At 43.1% G+C, this 16,726-nt stretch overlaps 1 protein-coding gene across 5 annotated transcripts in view; it reads right to left on the reverse strand.

Moving 5' to 3' along the window:
• Positions 1-16,726, reverse strand: part of FNDC3A (fibronectin type III domain containing 3A) — a 3,436,199-nt gene that overhangs the window by 3,325,560 nt on the left and 93,913 nt on the right. For 2 of the 5 annotated variants that reach the window (XM_069639025.1, XM_069639024.1), the window contains exon 1: positions 11,720-12,060. The exons of the other annotated variants lie outside the window; for them this stretch is intronic. In XM_069639025.1, the coding sequence (XP_069495126.1) occupies positions 11,720-11,731 (12 nt within the window). In that variant the 5' untranslated portion in view covers positions 11,732-12,060. Of the gene's footprint in view, positions 1-11,719; positions 12,061-16,726 lie in introns of those variants that run through there. 5 annotated transcript variants of the gene reach the window in all.

A 16,726-nucleotide genomic window follows, 5' to 3' on the forward strand; every position in this document is an offset into this window, starting at 1 on the left:
CAAAGCAAAGGATCTACTGATACAAGGAAGTTCAGAGTTACTTAGACTGGGATTTGACATAAATGAACAGCATTCGGGAAGGACACAAATCAGCATATCAAACAAAACAAGACACAAAAAGACAAGCGACAGTGATTGAACAAATGGACGAACGACATGAAATAGAACTATTGAGAAGGAAACCAATAAAAGTGACATTTGGCAACAAAACGAAGACCAGAACCCCAAACTCAAGTACACCAAAAAAGAACTACAACAAAAAGTCAACGGCTGGTCCTGGCTGGCCACAGCTCTAAATAATCCAAAAAAGGACTAGCAAAAAGAAGAATGGGAAAACCCAAATGATATACTCATTTCATGGAACACAGGAGGATTCAGGCATCTGTTCAATCGACCCGAACACAACTTGAAGGGAACAAAAATCATCTACTTGCAAGAAACATGGCTACAGGAAACACCAACATGTGAGAGCTATGAAGTATTAACAAATCCAGCAAAATAAAAGGAGTTAACGGAAGACCTTATGCCAGGCTTATGATGTTGATAAAACTAACAACAACAGATTTAATGTTAATCAATCATGGAAATCCAACTTCCTATGTACAGTGGGCTCTAATACAAGTAAAAGAACATGAAATCGAAACAATATCACAGATAGTGCTGATAAATCTTTATTGGAACCCGGCAAAAGTAAACACGACAAACTTGTTGAGTGTAATTGCCAAAATAATAAGGAAAGCTCATAAATTGAGGAGCTGCCCAGCAATTGTAATATGTGGTGATTTAAATATAAAATGCCTCAACAAATATGGCTTCCCAATAATTGAACAACCAAGCACAGGCGATAAAGATGCTTCAAGGTGGGTGCAGATGGTGGAATCCCACAACTTATATATGCTGAATGGGCAAACCAAGGGGACACCCCAGGAAAGAAAACCTGGACGAACGGAATCCAAGAGTCAACAATTGACTATATTTGGATTTCCAAGAACTATCTGTATAAGATCAAACATCTTGAAGTGCTGCCCCAAAGCTCAAGTGATCACAACATACTGAGGCTAACATGGACTGGGGAGAAGGGCAAAAACGCAGGCGATAAAATAGAACCTCTAAAATCATGGAGGAATTCGACTGAGGTTAAGGAAAACAGACATCTCAGTAATAACAAACAAATATTGTGATCAAATGAGGAGAGGAACAACTGATACCTCCTACGATTCTCTCTTAAAGGCCTATAAAGTTACTAAAACTGGAATGAAGCTTCCCCTATTACAGTCAATATATTAACATAGTGGTTAAAAGAAGGAAGCAGCTAAGACGGGAAATAAAACAAAAGCATAAAATAAATGGGAACATACTAGAGCAAACACACATAATTAAAACAAAGAAAGCACTACAAAAATGTGATGACTGGGTTCAGACAACAACGAGATCAAGAACAAGGGGAAATGTTGTTGAGAGCAATTGCTAACGTGACAACAAGAGATATGTGGACAATCATAAATAACCTAACTCTAAATCAACAGAGTCGTCTAAACAGTGGAGTGTCAGAAATGAAATGGGTCAAATCACTACTCTGAGGTTTTTGGCAGTGCGCATAAGTTAATAACTGACCCAAATAACAACACAAAACACTGATGGATGTTGAACGTGGAAGACGGGCAAATTGAAAGAAATTGAAAGAAAGATTAAAAAAAGCTTAAAACCCCTCCGCGGCTGGGCCCCAATGGGCTAACAAACATGGAACTAAGAAAACATCCTAAAACATGGGCAGCGTTGATCACAATAATTCTCAAGAACATTGAGGAACGTAGGTCAATACCAGCATCTTGGACATCAAGCATCATCGTCTCCATCTTTAAAAAAGGCCAACCAAAAGATCCATCAAACTATCGGCCGATAGCGTTACTTGATGTAATTGGGAAATTGTTTGCATCAATTTTGCAGACTAGTCTTACAAAGTGGGCAGAAAAAATAAATGAACGACCCACGACCAATCGGATTTACAAAGGGCAGAGGCACAGATCTAAATTCGGCCACAGTATCAATATTAAAGAGGAATGCCATACGAGCTAAATGCAAATTACATCTAGCCTTCATAGACTTAAAACAAGCTTTTCATGGGCTGAACCGACAAAACCTATGGCTGAAACAACAGATAAAGCCCTTCATGAGAACACAACAACGCGAGCAAGAATAAATCATGAAGGGGCTTTAACTGCAGCAATCATTACCAGAAGAGGTTTCAAGCAAGGTTGCTCACTTTCAGCGACTCTCTTTAAGCTATATATTGCAGGCCTGCCAGACACGTTGAGACACACAAAGCACTTTCCACCGAAAATTAACAGGGAAATATCGGTGCTATCTTACGCCGTCGACCTGGTCTTAGTAGACCAGATGAAAATTGGGCTACAACATCTGTTGGAAAAACTCCAAGAATATATGCAGACCAATGACCTTGTCATAAATACCAACAAATGTGCTTAGGTGGCAAATTGGGCAAGATAAACTAGAAAAGGTGAAAGAGATGCACTATCTGGGTATAAAATTCAACTAGTCAATTGCTGAACAGAACTGGGAAAAATACCTTAATTCAAAAGTAAAAATGTTGTGTTCACAAGGAGCGATACTGAATGGAAGACATTGCAGTCTTTTACATTCAAAAAGTAACTCCTTTCTTTACATATGGAGGAGAAGCAGGCCTTAACTTGTCATGGAGATCATGGACAACGTTAGAAAGTTAGTTTTGGAAACCAATTCTAAAACTTTCAAGGTGCCTCCCAATGGCCGCAATAAGAGCCGAGCTAGGCCTGGAGTCGCTCAGTAATAAGATAGAAGTAACTTGTCCTATTAAGAAAAATCACACTGACTGAGCCGGTGATCGGCTACAAAATATTAACAACTGGGAAAGGAAAGCGCTCTGTGTTATTAAATAGCTGGGAGGAAAAATGGAGACAACAATTGGAACAGCTGGACTCATCAATAGAAGAACTAATCACGAATCTGCAGAAAGTAAAAGAAAATCTGAAAAGGGAAGATTGGATTAACACCCGAGCAACAAAGCTAGCTAACAAATCGCAACAAAACACGGCAAATGAACAATCGAAAAAGAGGTATGATACCGCAATATCTGATGAAATTTTCCAGTAAACACCACCGCGAGAAGATGTTGCAGATAAGGCTAAACATGTATCCTAAAAATGAGTATCAACACGCCAGAGGACATCGGAGTGTGAATAATGGCCAATGCAGATTCTGTAACACTCAGGGAAACTTGGAAACTGTAATGCATCTGCTACTAGAGAGTACAGCAGTAACAGCAGACACAGCACAATTTTTAAACAGGTCTTTAGAGCAATTTAAGTCCAAGACGAATGAAGATTGGTGGAGTGAATTTGTACAAGGGAGAAACTCAGGACTTGTATGTGCAGGAATAAACTTACTAGATAAACTCATGAAAGATCAAGAAATAACAACATAAAATAACAATCGTCAGAAATGAAAGGTCAAAGAATCAGTGAGAGATCTAACCAAAGAAAATCATAACACTGATAAAGAGGGACCAGTTTGACTTCTTTCCGGATTGTAAGATTGATCCAACAGATAACCCAAGAGACAATAGACGATTGACTGATTCGAAGCGGACAAGTACTCTAATGTGTAAAAAGTTTTTTTTATTAAACTAAATCACAATTTTAAAAAAGCCTCAAGTGGCTCCCATGCTCTGGCTTTTGGTCGTGTTTTGGGAGGGGGGGGGATCATTACTGGCAAGTTGGGGTTGTTGGTGTGGGTGGGGGTAGGTGGAGTGGGAATGTCTCAGTTGACTGGTTAGTAAAGTGTTCGTTCAGCTCAGACGGAACACATTTTCCTGGCCTTGACTTCTGTTATTGTTCATGATACAGTTTCAAGGGGTTTGAGTCAGGCGGTGGACAGCTTTCAGATCTCCATTTTCTGTGGGAGGTTTCCTGTTATCTTGGGTTGGTGTTGGCACGGTCGCCTGAAGTCCTTTACCTCAAAAACTATGGGGGAGAAATTGGTGTGCACTGAGGCACTTCTTCGCAGGTGGATGAGCATGCTGTTGTTTCTTTTCGGTCGAATATCTGTAATCAAGATGGTAATATTGCCCAGGTTCCTTTATACAATCCTTAATGTTACCATACGAAACCCTGCCAAATTCTTTAAATCTTTTAAATCGATTGTAACAAATTTCATCTGGCAGGGAAAACAACCCTGAATTCATTGGGAAAAGCTGGAATCACCACAGGAGAGGGTAGGACTCGTCTTCCCCGATTTTGAAGCTTACTGGACAGCAGAACAGGCTTATTTACCTCACTGGTATGATGTGGTGCCTGACAGGGTGCATGTTCAAACTGAGAGGGCAATGGTTGCCCCCTCACTCCTTATGGCAGTTATTCTTACCTCACTGAAGCAGATAACCAAAGCTGCGTAACATGGTTGAACTTACGTGCAGCGCCTGGAAGAGGGTTGAGGGCACAGCATGCAATGAGCTGCATTACTCCCCGCTTCTCCCACTTAAGTATGCTCTGGGGATTCCACTCGCGGGTGAGAAGGTTTTTGTTCAATGTATGGAACATTAGGGTATCAGATGCTGGCGGGACCTCTTCCCAAATGGTCAGTTCCTCGCACTGGACGAGTTTAAGGCTAGGGGGGAGGTTTCTGCATTAGACATCTTTGTGTATTTCAGGCTGCGGGTTGGACTGAAGGAATGGTTCTCTTCCCCCGGGAGCCCCATACCACTCCGGTCCAGCACGGGATGATTAACTCAGGGATAAAAACTAGAATAATTTCCAAGCTGTATGCTACCATGAATAATGATGCTGACTGGTGGGCCATAAACTCCAGGATTAAGTGGGAGGACGGCCTATGGCCCCCCTTTCGGGCGTAGTATGGGGTGTGAGAAACCTGACTGTGTTCTCCCACCTACTCCCCCGGGATCCTCTAGTCAGATGGCCAGGGAAGGGCCATCTATTTTAGATCCCGACCCTGGGGGTTGACAAGCGAGGGAGGATCACCTCAGTGGAGGTCACAGGGGATTGGGAGGAGAATATATGAGGGTGAGAAATGGCATTCCCTCTTTTTCCATTCCACCTCAAAACCCTTTCCGTCCGCTGTCCTGAGGTATTTCAAAACCCATTCCGTCACCCCCTCCCGATTTCCAACAAATACTGGGACGAGGAAGATGCAACCGGGAGTAGTGAAGATTTCCCATAGGCTTAAAAACCTCTGGGTATTAAGCGCGTTATAAATAACCATTACAAGGAATAACATGGGGAGCGTAAAGGAAACTGGCTGCAGTAAGAACTTAGAGGGAGAGAGGGAATTTTGCAGGGGCACATGTGGAGTTGGCTAATTTAAGCACCATACTCCCTGCAGAAAATACTTTTCTTGCCCATCCATCAACTCTCTTGTCATCCCCATTTGAAGGGATAGTAGGATAAGCAGCCTGCTTGGGAGTTGCGGTAGCTGCCTGTACCCCCAGACTCTCTGGAGTGTGGTGTTTAGGCAGGTAGTCAAGGTCACTATTGGAAGGGCAGTATTTTTTGGTCAGATTTTTGTTCACTGTCCGATTAGTTTCTACCGTCTCCCAATTTGTTGCCACCCTTTTTTGGAGAGCAATATGAAATGATATATGATAGGTTATTTATACTGCGCTTAATACCCAGAGGTTTCAATGCGCGGACCCGGGCAATCGAACCTGTGTTGCTCCGTGTCGTCTTGCTTCCAAGGCGAGCACGTTGCCGCTGAGCTATTCTCCCGAGTCTATGAAAAGGTAGTATAGTATCCATCTGCGGACCCTTATCCAGGATGTCTATCAGATCATCCTGTTCAAATGGGAGGGGGGAGTCCTATTCCACCCCATATAGTCTTCTACTTTGGACATTAGCTGTCTATATGAAGCATCTGCATGCTCCCCAGCCTCAGGTCTACCAAAATCCAGCTCAGGCAAGGTGTCTACCCCACTGGCAGTTTGTAAATTATCATAAAGGTATTTCAACCTTGACTCTTCAGAAATAAAGATTTCAGGCACATTTGGTGTACCACATTGGAGACCAAAAGGTGCATCATTGTCTGAAGGTTCATTTTCCTCATATATTGAGGTGAGAGACTTAAAATAACCTTTCCTTGGTAAAGGAACATAGGTTTTTTTTAAGGTATAGGCTTAATAAACTGTGGATTCGACTCTCGAGGAGGAGGAGTCAAAATCTTTTTTCATTTCAATGGCGCCATAGGTTTAAGTGGCACAGTTGACGTTGACGGGACAGCTGGCATCGAGGGCGCAGCAGGCGTCGAGAGCGCAGCTGGCATCGATGGCTCTACTGGCGTCGGTGGCGCAGCCGATGTCGAGGGCTTATCTGGCATCGAGGGCACAGCAGGCGTCGATGGTGTCGACGACCTCGACTTATGTTTACGTTTATGGTTCTAAGGATCCTTCGATGACTTTCACTGCGTCAAAGGCTCTCGCTGAGGATCAAACCGTCGTTCCGGGCTCGAGGGTGCACAGAATTTGGCTCGAGCCCTATCCTTACCGGCTTCTTTGGAAGGCGCGGTAGGCGCATGGCTTGCTTTGGGTTTTTGTTGTTGAAATATTTTCTGCATTCTGCTCTAAATGCTTCCCATTAGGAATGTGTGGAGTTTTTTGTGGGGCAAGATACCCTCTCTGGGGAGGTGTCTGACGATGGATTCGAAGAAGGCGACCTGTGGTGCCTCTTTTTTGACTTCCTTGATCTTGATCTTTTAACTTTCTTCCTCCAAGTATAGTCGCCTCACAACTCGTCGATCGTAGGTTTTTTGGTCGGGATAGATGGGGATTTCTTGGGGTTTCTACCTAACACCAATGTCCCCTTTCCCGTCTTCAGTGCCTTTCCGGTCATACAATGGCACTTGGAGCAGGCCGAGGTCTTATGCTCCACCCCGAGACACCATAGACCTATTCAGTGTGGGTCGGTTAACGACATTTTCGAATCACAATCTCGACACTTCTTGAACCCATTCTTTGGGGTAGTCGGTGTCGGTGAAGAAGACATATCGCGAAGTAACAAAAGTAGCATGCTGTATTTCTGGAAGCGATAGCTTACGCGGAAAAATGGCACTGAATCCAACGGGCGCCGTGTGTGCTATATATGCCTTCGATGACATCATCCTCGAGACGGAGGCCCTCGAGGGACATCGAGTCAACTGCATTGACGCACAGGCCCTCTGCCGAAACAAAAATTCGGAAGCAGCTGAAGCTGGATATCAAATATCAAAGATGAGAAATACGTGGGAGGACACAATCCATTCAAAATTAAACAAAACTAGTAAAGCAATATAGATTGAAAGAAGAGTGACAAGATGAAGGGAAAGTAAGAAAAAGCAAGAAAAGCAGATCGCGCAAGGGACTCAAATTGAAAGAACTGTTATAAAGAGGGTGCAAGCGACCCAGCAGAGTGGAAAGTGTGCAGGTGAGCACGGGAAAGCTGGAAAAGGTGCCAGAGGGCATGTAAAGAGTGCAAGTGTACACAAGAAAGCTGGAGAAAGTGCCAAGGGACACAAAAAGGACAAAGAAGGTGTAAGTATGCATGAAGGAAGTTAAAGAAGGTACTAGTGGGCACAAGAAGGAGAGGAAGGTGAAAGGGTGCTGGAGAAGAAAAGAAAGGTGAAAGTGGGCACGAGAAAGAAGTCGAGAATAAAAGAGGGGTTAAAGCTTGGAATGGTCGTGCTTTGGTTGAACAAAGAACCTGGCATTTTCGAAAGTCTCTGATACTGTCCCTTGAAAGAACTGTATCTGAAAGAAAGGTACATCCTGACAAAGTGAACTAGTGTTGTGAAACCTAAAAGCGTCCTGAGCTTGTGGAAGGGAATCCTGAGAGCTGAATTTGTATTTGCACTTGGAAGAGGCCTAAACTTTGGGAAGGGAACCCTAAGAGGCCCTTCAAAGTGGAATCTTGATTATTTGGTGTTACTGAAAAAAATTAAGCTTGGGGAAGGGAACCCTGAGATATTAAGAACACTGACATTGTTTGAACTATGATGGTCCTATGAACAGTCCCTTTTGATTAAGCTCATCCTTTTGAAGCTGACCAACCTACAGCTGGTGTGAAGACCACCTCAAACCAATACTGTTTTCCTATTTTTGTTGAAACACCACTTTTGGCTTTTGAAAGACTTTCTAAAACATTTTTGTCAAAGAGTGAGGGCAAGCATAGGTTTAGACACAGACAGACTTATTTTGTACTCCTTACGACTGTGCCGGTAAGCCTACCGGCACTGTTACCCGACCGGCACAGTACGATTCTGCGGGCGGGTGCTGGCCTGCCCGCCAGGGTCAGACCTGGCGGAATGGCACCCGCCAGCAGACTATCACGGAAACATCAGCACCGTGGTCCCCATTACCATTGAGTCCTATGGGATTAACAATTTACCGGCGCCTGATTTCCAGGAACACAGGGGTTGTAATACCCTGGTGTTACCGGCAAGCCTAGAGCCAGTAAATATTGCAAGTCCAGCAGCAATCCGACGGTAGCACCGGCAGGGTTACCACCATACTTGTAATGAGGCACTGTGTCTCTCTTGATACCATGCCTGTTTCACAGGGGATACTGCTGCATGCAGACACGTAAAGTGTCGATAAGAAGCATTTTGAAGTTAATACACTTTAAAATTCGACATCCGTACCATCTGACCCCAATTGATATCCACAATTTTTTCCCCAAGGAATCAGACGCATGTCGAAGATGCAGTGCATCACCAGTGTCATTTATGCACTTGGCTTCAATCTGCTCATGAATCCAGTCTTTTTGGGCACAGGTGTTTGAAATGATTGAGGGTATTTCGGGTGCGAGGGTAGCCCCGTCCCAACAATGGCTTTACTGGGTTATACGCTCGAGCTGCCTACGCATGTTAGGGAGCTTTTGGGGTTGTTACTACTATTGGCCAAGAGGAGAGTGGTCACGGTTTGGGGCAGGGGACGTGCTCCTGCGTAGGAACAATGGAAGTCTGATATACTTTATTGTTATGAAACTGAGACAGACTTTGAAACTATTGGGCACCCTGCTTCGAGACCGAACGACATTTGGGGGCTGTATGTTGCATATTTACTGTCACTCAGCAGTGATGCATCTGTGGGCTCTGATCGTCAATCTTCCAAAAAATTCGATGATGCTCGGCTTTCCTTCTCCTCAGTTGTATTCAACTTTAGGTAGGGTATGGAGGGTGGGGATTGTGTTGCCGTCTGTAATGGGAAATGGCATATGTTTTGTCTATGATTTTTTTAATTGTATATGGTTTTATTAAACCTTTACAAAAGTAAAAAAAGTTTACAGTACGACAGAATAATATGAAAAATGTACCAAGCCAAAGAGAAATACAAGTCTATGTTTTAAAAGCTCAATAAAAACAGTTAAAAAAACCTAACAAAAATACAGCATTTCACAACTTCTACACAGGAATGTCTCAAAATGTGCATTTGCCACTAAGCGAGTTATAATTGACTCTCAGGAGAGTAATAAATGGTCTGCTGTGTGTATGTGGATAAACTAAGGGAAGCAGGTAACTGTTTTATGTCTAGGTAAAAGCTTGGAATTTGAATTATTTACCCATGCACAGAAACAGTCTCAGTCTTTTGAATGAGATAAACAAGTGTTATCGACACTACTCGTCGGATTTCATTATTTCACATTTCAAGCTTCATTATTAGTTTCCAGATTGGGATTTTATTTTCTTCAGGGTACATCCTACACTGTTAAGTACTAATGCAATAATGTACTTTAGGCAAAAAACACACGTGTTTGTATACTTCATTACAAGAAGTCATTCTTTCACACATCCAGCTGTCCACGTCTTACAAAAGTGGTACTATTCTTCAAGAACCACACTGATAGCAAAGATGTAAAAACGTTGCGTTCATTGTGTTATTTGCTAAACCTCCAAAGAATAGCAAGCATGCATACGTGTCATGCATCACCCCATCAGTTTGCAAATCGAGCGCTTCATGAGTTACCGTACCATGGGGGTCATTACGAGTATGGCAGTAGCCATGGTGCTATTAGCACCATGTCTACCACATACCACATACCGGGTTCCCTGAATGGGGAAATACCAGGCCATTCCAACCTTGGAAGACCCAGTATTTCCCCATTCAGGGAACCCATCCCCATTCCCATTCGAGCCTCCATAGGGCTCAATGGGTATGGGGAGGGAGCTAACAAAGGGCCCGTTAATAACGGGCCCGTTGTTAAATCCCTGGTCATTTAGCGGCTCCCACTAAGGGTGCTTGGTAAAACCACCTGCCCTTAGCAGGAACCGCTAAAGGACCTCGTAATGCAGCAGTAAGGGGTTAACGGCTCTGGCACCCTTACCGGCTCCGTTAACCCCTTACCGGCGCTGTTAACCGCTTACCGCCAACCTCGGAATGAGGCTGCATGCCTCTTAGGGAATTGTTTTCTTCCTCCACCCAACCACCTTTTTTCCATGCACATCTGGTGACCACAATGAATCCTCGCATAAGTAAACCGGTTCTTCGAGAACGCACATTCACATAATGTCACTGTGGCCATGTGAACGTGGTAGAGAAATATACCACAAAAATCAAATAGGCAATTGTTTGTTCAAAGAATAACTAAAAACTATTAACTGGGGGATGTCGCTCGGAAGATACAGAAATGGCCATATAACAGTTTGATGATTAACAGTTGTGATGTAAGCACAACCACATCTGCATAATGCCAGTAAACTCGAGGCCAGTGAGAGAAATGAAACTGCATTATCTTGCACACAAGCAATGTCGAAGCACCATTTGTAGACACAGTATACATACATTAATCAGTACCAATACATCAAAATGACGTGCCGGGAACGTCCATTAGAGGCGACTGATGGACAATGAGGATTGAAGGACAAACAGTCTGTGTGTCCGAAAGGGAAATCGTCCAATCCACACATCTACAGGTGGGCTAAATGGACAGTCCATGATCTTTAGTTAACGCAATTACTTACAGTAAAATAGGGCATATGATTAAACCCTGCATCAGATATTTTTTAATTGTGGGGCTTGAAAAATGCCCCTGATGCGTTTGCTTTCAAGTATTGTATACACAATGTGTGCAATAGTAGAAAGTGACTGAATGAAAAGCAACGATCGACAGATATGAAATAGTCCCTGTATACACAAACACTTTTGCGCAATTGTAGGAGAAAAATATGAATAAAAAGCAAGAATCGACAGATATGAAATCATCCAAAACATGCAGTAATAGGTCTCTTAAAGTGTCTTCTTAAAAAACAGCGTTATTGTAATTACCGAAGCTGTACGTTTCACCGTTTTGAAAGGCGGAGAATAAACTCGATTTGCATTGGTTCTTTGCATGCGCTGCAAATCTAACAATTTATAAATGCACAGCACACAAGCTAGTGTGCCCAGCTACCTAAAGCACCCCCTCTGATCTGATATTAGCTCGCAGACCTGTTCAAAAGACATGCTATAAATCCTTTCCTGGCTGCTTTGTCTTACAGAGCTCAGGCACGTATCGGCTTATTTTGCCCCTTAAGGGGAAAGAACACAATTATACGATAAAACGTTCATCTTTACCGTCTCTGCAGTGTGCCCACGTTACATATTTTCCGCAACTTGGGGCAGAAATCACCAGCTGTTAGAGATATCTTAATTACATGCGAATTAAATGTCGGAAAGCATTTGACAAGCCTGATCACTTTCACTTACTGTTGATCGCATCCTTTTAGTTCGTTCATTCAACTGGCGCAGCACAGTAGCAAAGGCAGAAGGATGTAACGGTAACCTTTCCGTACGGACGCTTCGACCTGTTCCATTCACTAAATACCGAGGCAATCTTCATTGAGGTGCCGTACATCTGGCCTCTTTTTAACACGGCAGTTTAACCTTAATTCCATCCCCGATGGCATCAGATCCCCTTTCTGTCGATTGCAGTGCGTCCATACTGCATGTGGCAGCAGGACGATAAATGTATGACCAATTATCAGAGCAGTCATCAATACCTACCTCAGTCTTCGCTTCCTATCAAATTAGCCAATGTACAGTGAGCTTCCTCCTGTACACGAATGTATCACATCACTATGGTAACTGAATCAACAAATAGCAGCAGCAGCAGCAGCAGCAGCATCATCATCTACTTCTGGACCATCTAACGTCAGTCAACAGAAGGGCCGGATTTAAGAGAACAGAGCTTCCACATATATTCCACTTTGATAACATATTTTGTTTAGCTTTTGATCTGCAGATACTCTCGCTTCCTGCTGTATTTCTAATTTTATGAGGGCAGCGGGGCATGAGGAAAGCAGCAGTTACATTTACAAAATGGACACAGTCCCAAGTATTAGGTTTTCTCTACACAATAGCTAATACTTTAGAGCTATTGAAAGATTCCACGTGTCCTATTCTATATACAAATCTTTACAATATTATCAACAAAAAAACAATTTAAAACAACATTGGCACGTTTAGACTTTCACATGCCAAGTGCAGTTTAAATCGCCCATGACGAAAAGGCAACAATAAAGTTGACACAATTCAATGTGACAATCATTAAAGTACTTTACACAAAACAGGCACACTTGTAACAGAAAAGTACAGAAAAACTATAACTACTCTGTAAAGTCTGGCATCTCTGGGGCTTTTTAACAAGAATGATTGATTGATAGTTTATTTGTATGGCGCCTATACACATGTGTTTCAAAGCGCTTCAAGGCAAGGGAGGGAGCAAGGGTAAATACAACAACATTCTTACAAGGCCTTGTGACATTAAGTGAAATTAACTATGTACTAGGCTGGACGACATTTCAGATAGTGCAAGAGCATTGATAATGATTAAAAGGGGAGGCAGGGAGGGGGAGGAAGGAGATGAGACAAGCGACTATCGCACTAGGCCTGTTGACATTTCTGGTAGTGCAGGGGATTTACAAAACGGTGAGGGAAGGGCGGTGTGGGGGTAGGAGAGGAACAGAACAAGCGACTATCGTACTAGGACAGACAACATTTCTGGTAGTGCTGGATATTGGCAAAAGGTGAGGGAAGGCAGGGGAAGGGGGGTCATAACAAATGACTATCATACTAAGCCTGGCGAAATTACTGACATAGTAAGTGCATAGAATATAGTGAGGGGAGGGTGGGAGACAAGAGAGGGAAAAGACAGGGAGAGGAAGAGAAGACTGAGAAGCAGTGAGTGTGGAAAAAGAGAAGAAGCAACACAGTGAAATGCAGTGTTATAGAGCACATTAACACATGGAGAGAGCACAACCAAGCTGCAGAGGTCAATACCGGCAGGTGAAACCGGCTCATATCAAAGGCTCATTTTTAAGGCTGCTGGCCTGTCCGGCCATGGCAGCCGGGCTGTCAGGGGGAAATGCTGACAAGTTCCACCCTTCAGGGACGCATTCACTATAGATGTGCGCCCCCTATGCAATCTGACCACCACCCCCTATGCTAAGGTAAGTGGCACTTCTACTCTTCACTCGCATTCACAAATGTAATCCCATCCACATGTTTATGCCGACCCCAGCTCTCCCCTCCCATCTCCGTGACCTACCCAGCCCTGCGATGTGCCTGTATTTTAGCTGCTTGCAACTACCGAATGTGACCTTGCACTTTCTGTAACTAGCACCTAGATGCCTCTGGGTTTTGTGCCCTGAAACAAATGTAAAAGAAACATTAAAAAAACAAACAGTAGACCCCCATAGACCCGCAGACACTAGAGAACTGGGCACAACGCACGGTTTGTCTCCTGGGAAATGTCAACTGCTCCCTTTTGTGGGAAAGGCGAAGAGGAGTAATCCTGAAAATAGATGGCAAACTATAGTGGTTCTGGGTCCTGGGTATTCTGATAATCTTAGATGGGGTTACCAGTGAGATTTAAATTTCATTTTTTTCTCCTTACCCGTGATTATGTCTCGACAGATTGATTTATTTTAGTATCGATTTGTTCCCTAAATGGATGGATGACGGATTAATTCCTGCAAACCATTCTTGGGACTTTACAAGCTGACTATATATAGCATCTTGTGTTCACTTGCTTTGAGGAATCATGTTTCCGTTCAAACTTCATTTCTTTGCCATCATGGGGTTGCTAGGTTAGGTCAAGGTTTTTAATCATGTCTTTTTTTTAATCTCTTTTTGTATATTTTTTCTTTTGTGTGTCTAAGTGAAGAATTAGATAACGGATGCACGACTGAATTGTAAATGACTACAGATGAAGATCCATTGCATGAAGGAGAATTAAGATGTCCATCTAACCATATCTATGCCAATTTATGTGCGTACTTATACCAGTTTCATACATGTCCTGATGAAGACAGTTGTCAGCTCGTCCCTCTCCTCCTAGAGAGGTACGACCTAGACAATTTTATTTTGTCTAAACTGCAGTTACAATTTGATACCTTGAAAATTAGTTTTATGATACACAAGGTACTAGTAGTAGACAATTAGGTTTTGAAATGGCTGGTTTCATTATATTCTGCACTTTATGACTTTTTGTTTTTTTAAGTCTTTTTTTCGATGTTGTCTATTTATACAATCTAATATCTTATGATTCTACTTATCTGAAGGCTTGTCACTCTACATGCTGATTCAATATTGTGAAAATGTGCACATATCAAGGGACTTTGACAATATCCATCCCTTTGTTAGAACAATAGTATTTCCACACTATATTGTTCTCAACCTCAACTGCAGTGGGGTTTAGTTGGATGTAAATATACAAGTTTATCATATTTCATTTATTACCTCAGAGTGGCAAACACAGCTATTTATACTATCACAGATATGTATTTCATTTTGAATAACTTTTTATCTATGAATTTATATCCAATTTTATCACTTATTACGTGTAATTGTGTGAGTTTAATCATGACGATATGTGTTTAATAAAATATGCATGTTTTAGACTATCCTTGACCTAGTCTATCCCCTCCTTGGTGTACATCATAGAAGTCGAACCATAGATTGACTGATGTGATAACAGTTATTTGCCGTGTGACCACGTTTTTGATTGCTTTGAACTTTTGTTGTTCCCCAGGTCCACGTTGTAGGGGCCACCCATCCTTAGGTCATTAAGCTCAACAACCTGGCCTCCTACGAAGCAGGCGAAGGAGCGAAAGGCTTATTTGGGGACGCTTTCACAAAAGAAATGTTGCAATTCGTAGGCACCAATATTGCACTGGAGAAAGCTCGAACGTTGATCAGGAAGATATTCCCAGGGCAAGTTTTTGCAGGGGCCGGCCGACAGAGGTCACTCGACCGGTCGCTTCGGTATGCAGAGGCGGCCTCAGGGTCCTCGGGCCCAAAACTGGGAGGGAAGGCAACACAACTCTTTCTTCCCGACGAGAACCAGACAGGCAACTGAGTGCCTCAGGCAGTAAGTCCTCCGAGCGAGACTTCCCCCAACTGTAGGGGGCAGGACAAGCTTGTTTGTGAGCAAATGGTGAGATTTGTCAAGGGATGCTTGAATGTTACAAAACGTTACAGGGCTACAGTTGGAGTTTGTAGGCACACCCGCACATCGGTCAGAGCCCAGCCCGATCCAAATGGCACAGGATTCCGTGCAGGGTTTGTTTCTGTAAAACAGCTAGCTATAACCCTCTTGGAGTCTTTGTAAGAATGGACCTGTAACACCTTAGTAGATATCATACGGCACAGAGGAAGTCAAGCTGGTCGATTTTGGCAAGTAGTTGGGTCGCAAATACTTTATTTATTTTATTTATTTTTATATTTATAGCGGCGCACACAACCCTGAGGCATCTAGGCGCTAGTTATGGTTATAAGAAAAATTACAAATTATGGTTAGGTCAAATCAGGTGTTGCAGGGCTACAACGGCAATACATGCTGAAGAGTCTAGGTTAGGTCAAATCAGGTGTTACAGGGCTACAACAGCAATGCTTCTTGATAAACGGGAGGCTCCTGATGGGTCAGTAGTTGGTTAGGTCCGGTGTGTCAAGCAAGGGCTTTTTGAGAAAGGGTCGTACGAGACCCGTCTTCAACATGTCTTGGAATGTACCTTCACAGAGGGAGGCATTCACAGTACCAAGGAGTGAGTTAAGTGCTGGAGAAGTGAGTTTAATGCGGGAGTCTGGGAGGAAGTTGTTCTTGTAAGTAGTGTGTTTGAGTGAAGCAAGTGTGTCTGAGAGCTCTTTAGGAGAAAGGAGGGTGAAGTCGGTCCAGGAGGACAAAGCCCAAGGAAGCAGCGAGGGAGGTGGATAGCAGGGCTCTGTCTGGTTTTAAGGCATCAATGTGATCTCTGAGTTGATCGATTTTGTTAATGAAGGTGTTTATTCCTTCGCATTTTTATTAAGACTTTGCTCCTGTTAGAGGCTGCCTCAATGGTGGAGGTGTAGTAAGTCATATGCTTGCGCTTGGTACTCATGGATTTGAGGGGTGAGAGATCTTCTAGGTTGCGCCACTGCTTTTCAAGGGATTGAATCAAGTGCCTGTTTTCGTCAAGCTTGGGTGTGCACCAGGGTGCTGACGCTTTGAATTTTTTTGGGCAAAAATCCATCAAAAAAAGAATGTCGACAAAAAGGATGGTATATGCTTTAACATGCGTGAAGGAGGGTACGGTCTGTTTAAGGTTCATAGAGTCGGTCAGAGAAAATAGGGAGTCACGTAGGTGTTTTGCTGGTTGGGACTCGGGATGTTGAAATATCTGAAAAGGATATTATTAAAGTAGGACACTGTTACAGAGGAGAGTAAGTCAGAAAGGT

The sequence above is a fragment of the Ambystoma mexicanum genome, chromosome 7q (genome assembly GCF_040938575.1).
Source record: "Ambystoma mexicanum isolate Mex_15411 chromosome 7q, UKY_AmexF1_1, whole genome shotgun sequence".
Classification (NCBI taxonomy): domain Eukaryota; kingdom Metazoa; phylum Chordata; class Amphibia; order Caudata; family Ambystomatidae; genus Ambystoma; species Ambystoma mexicanum.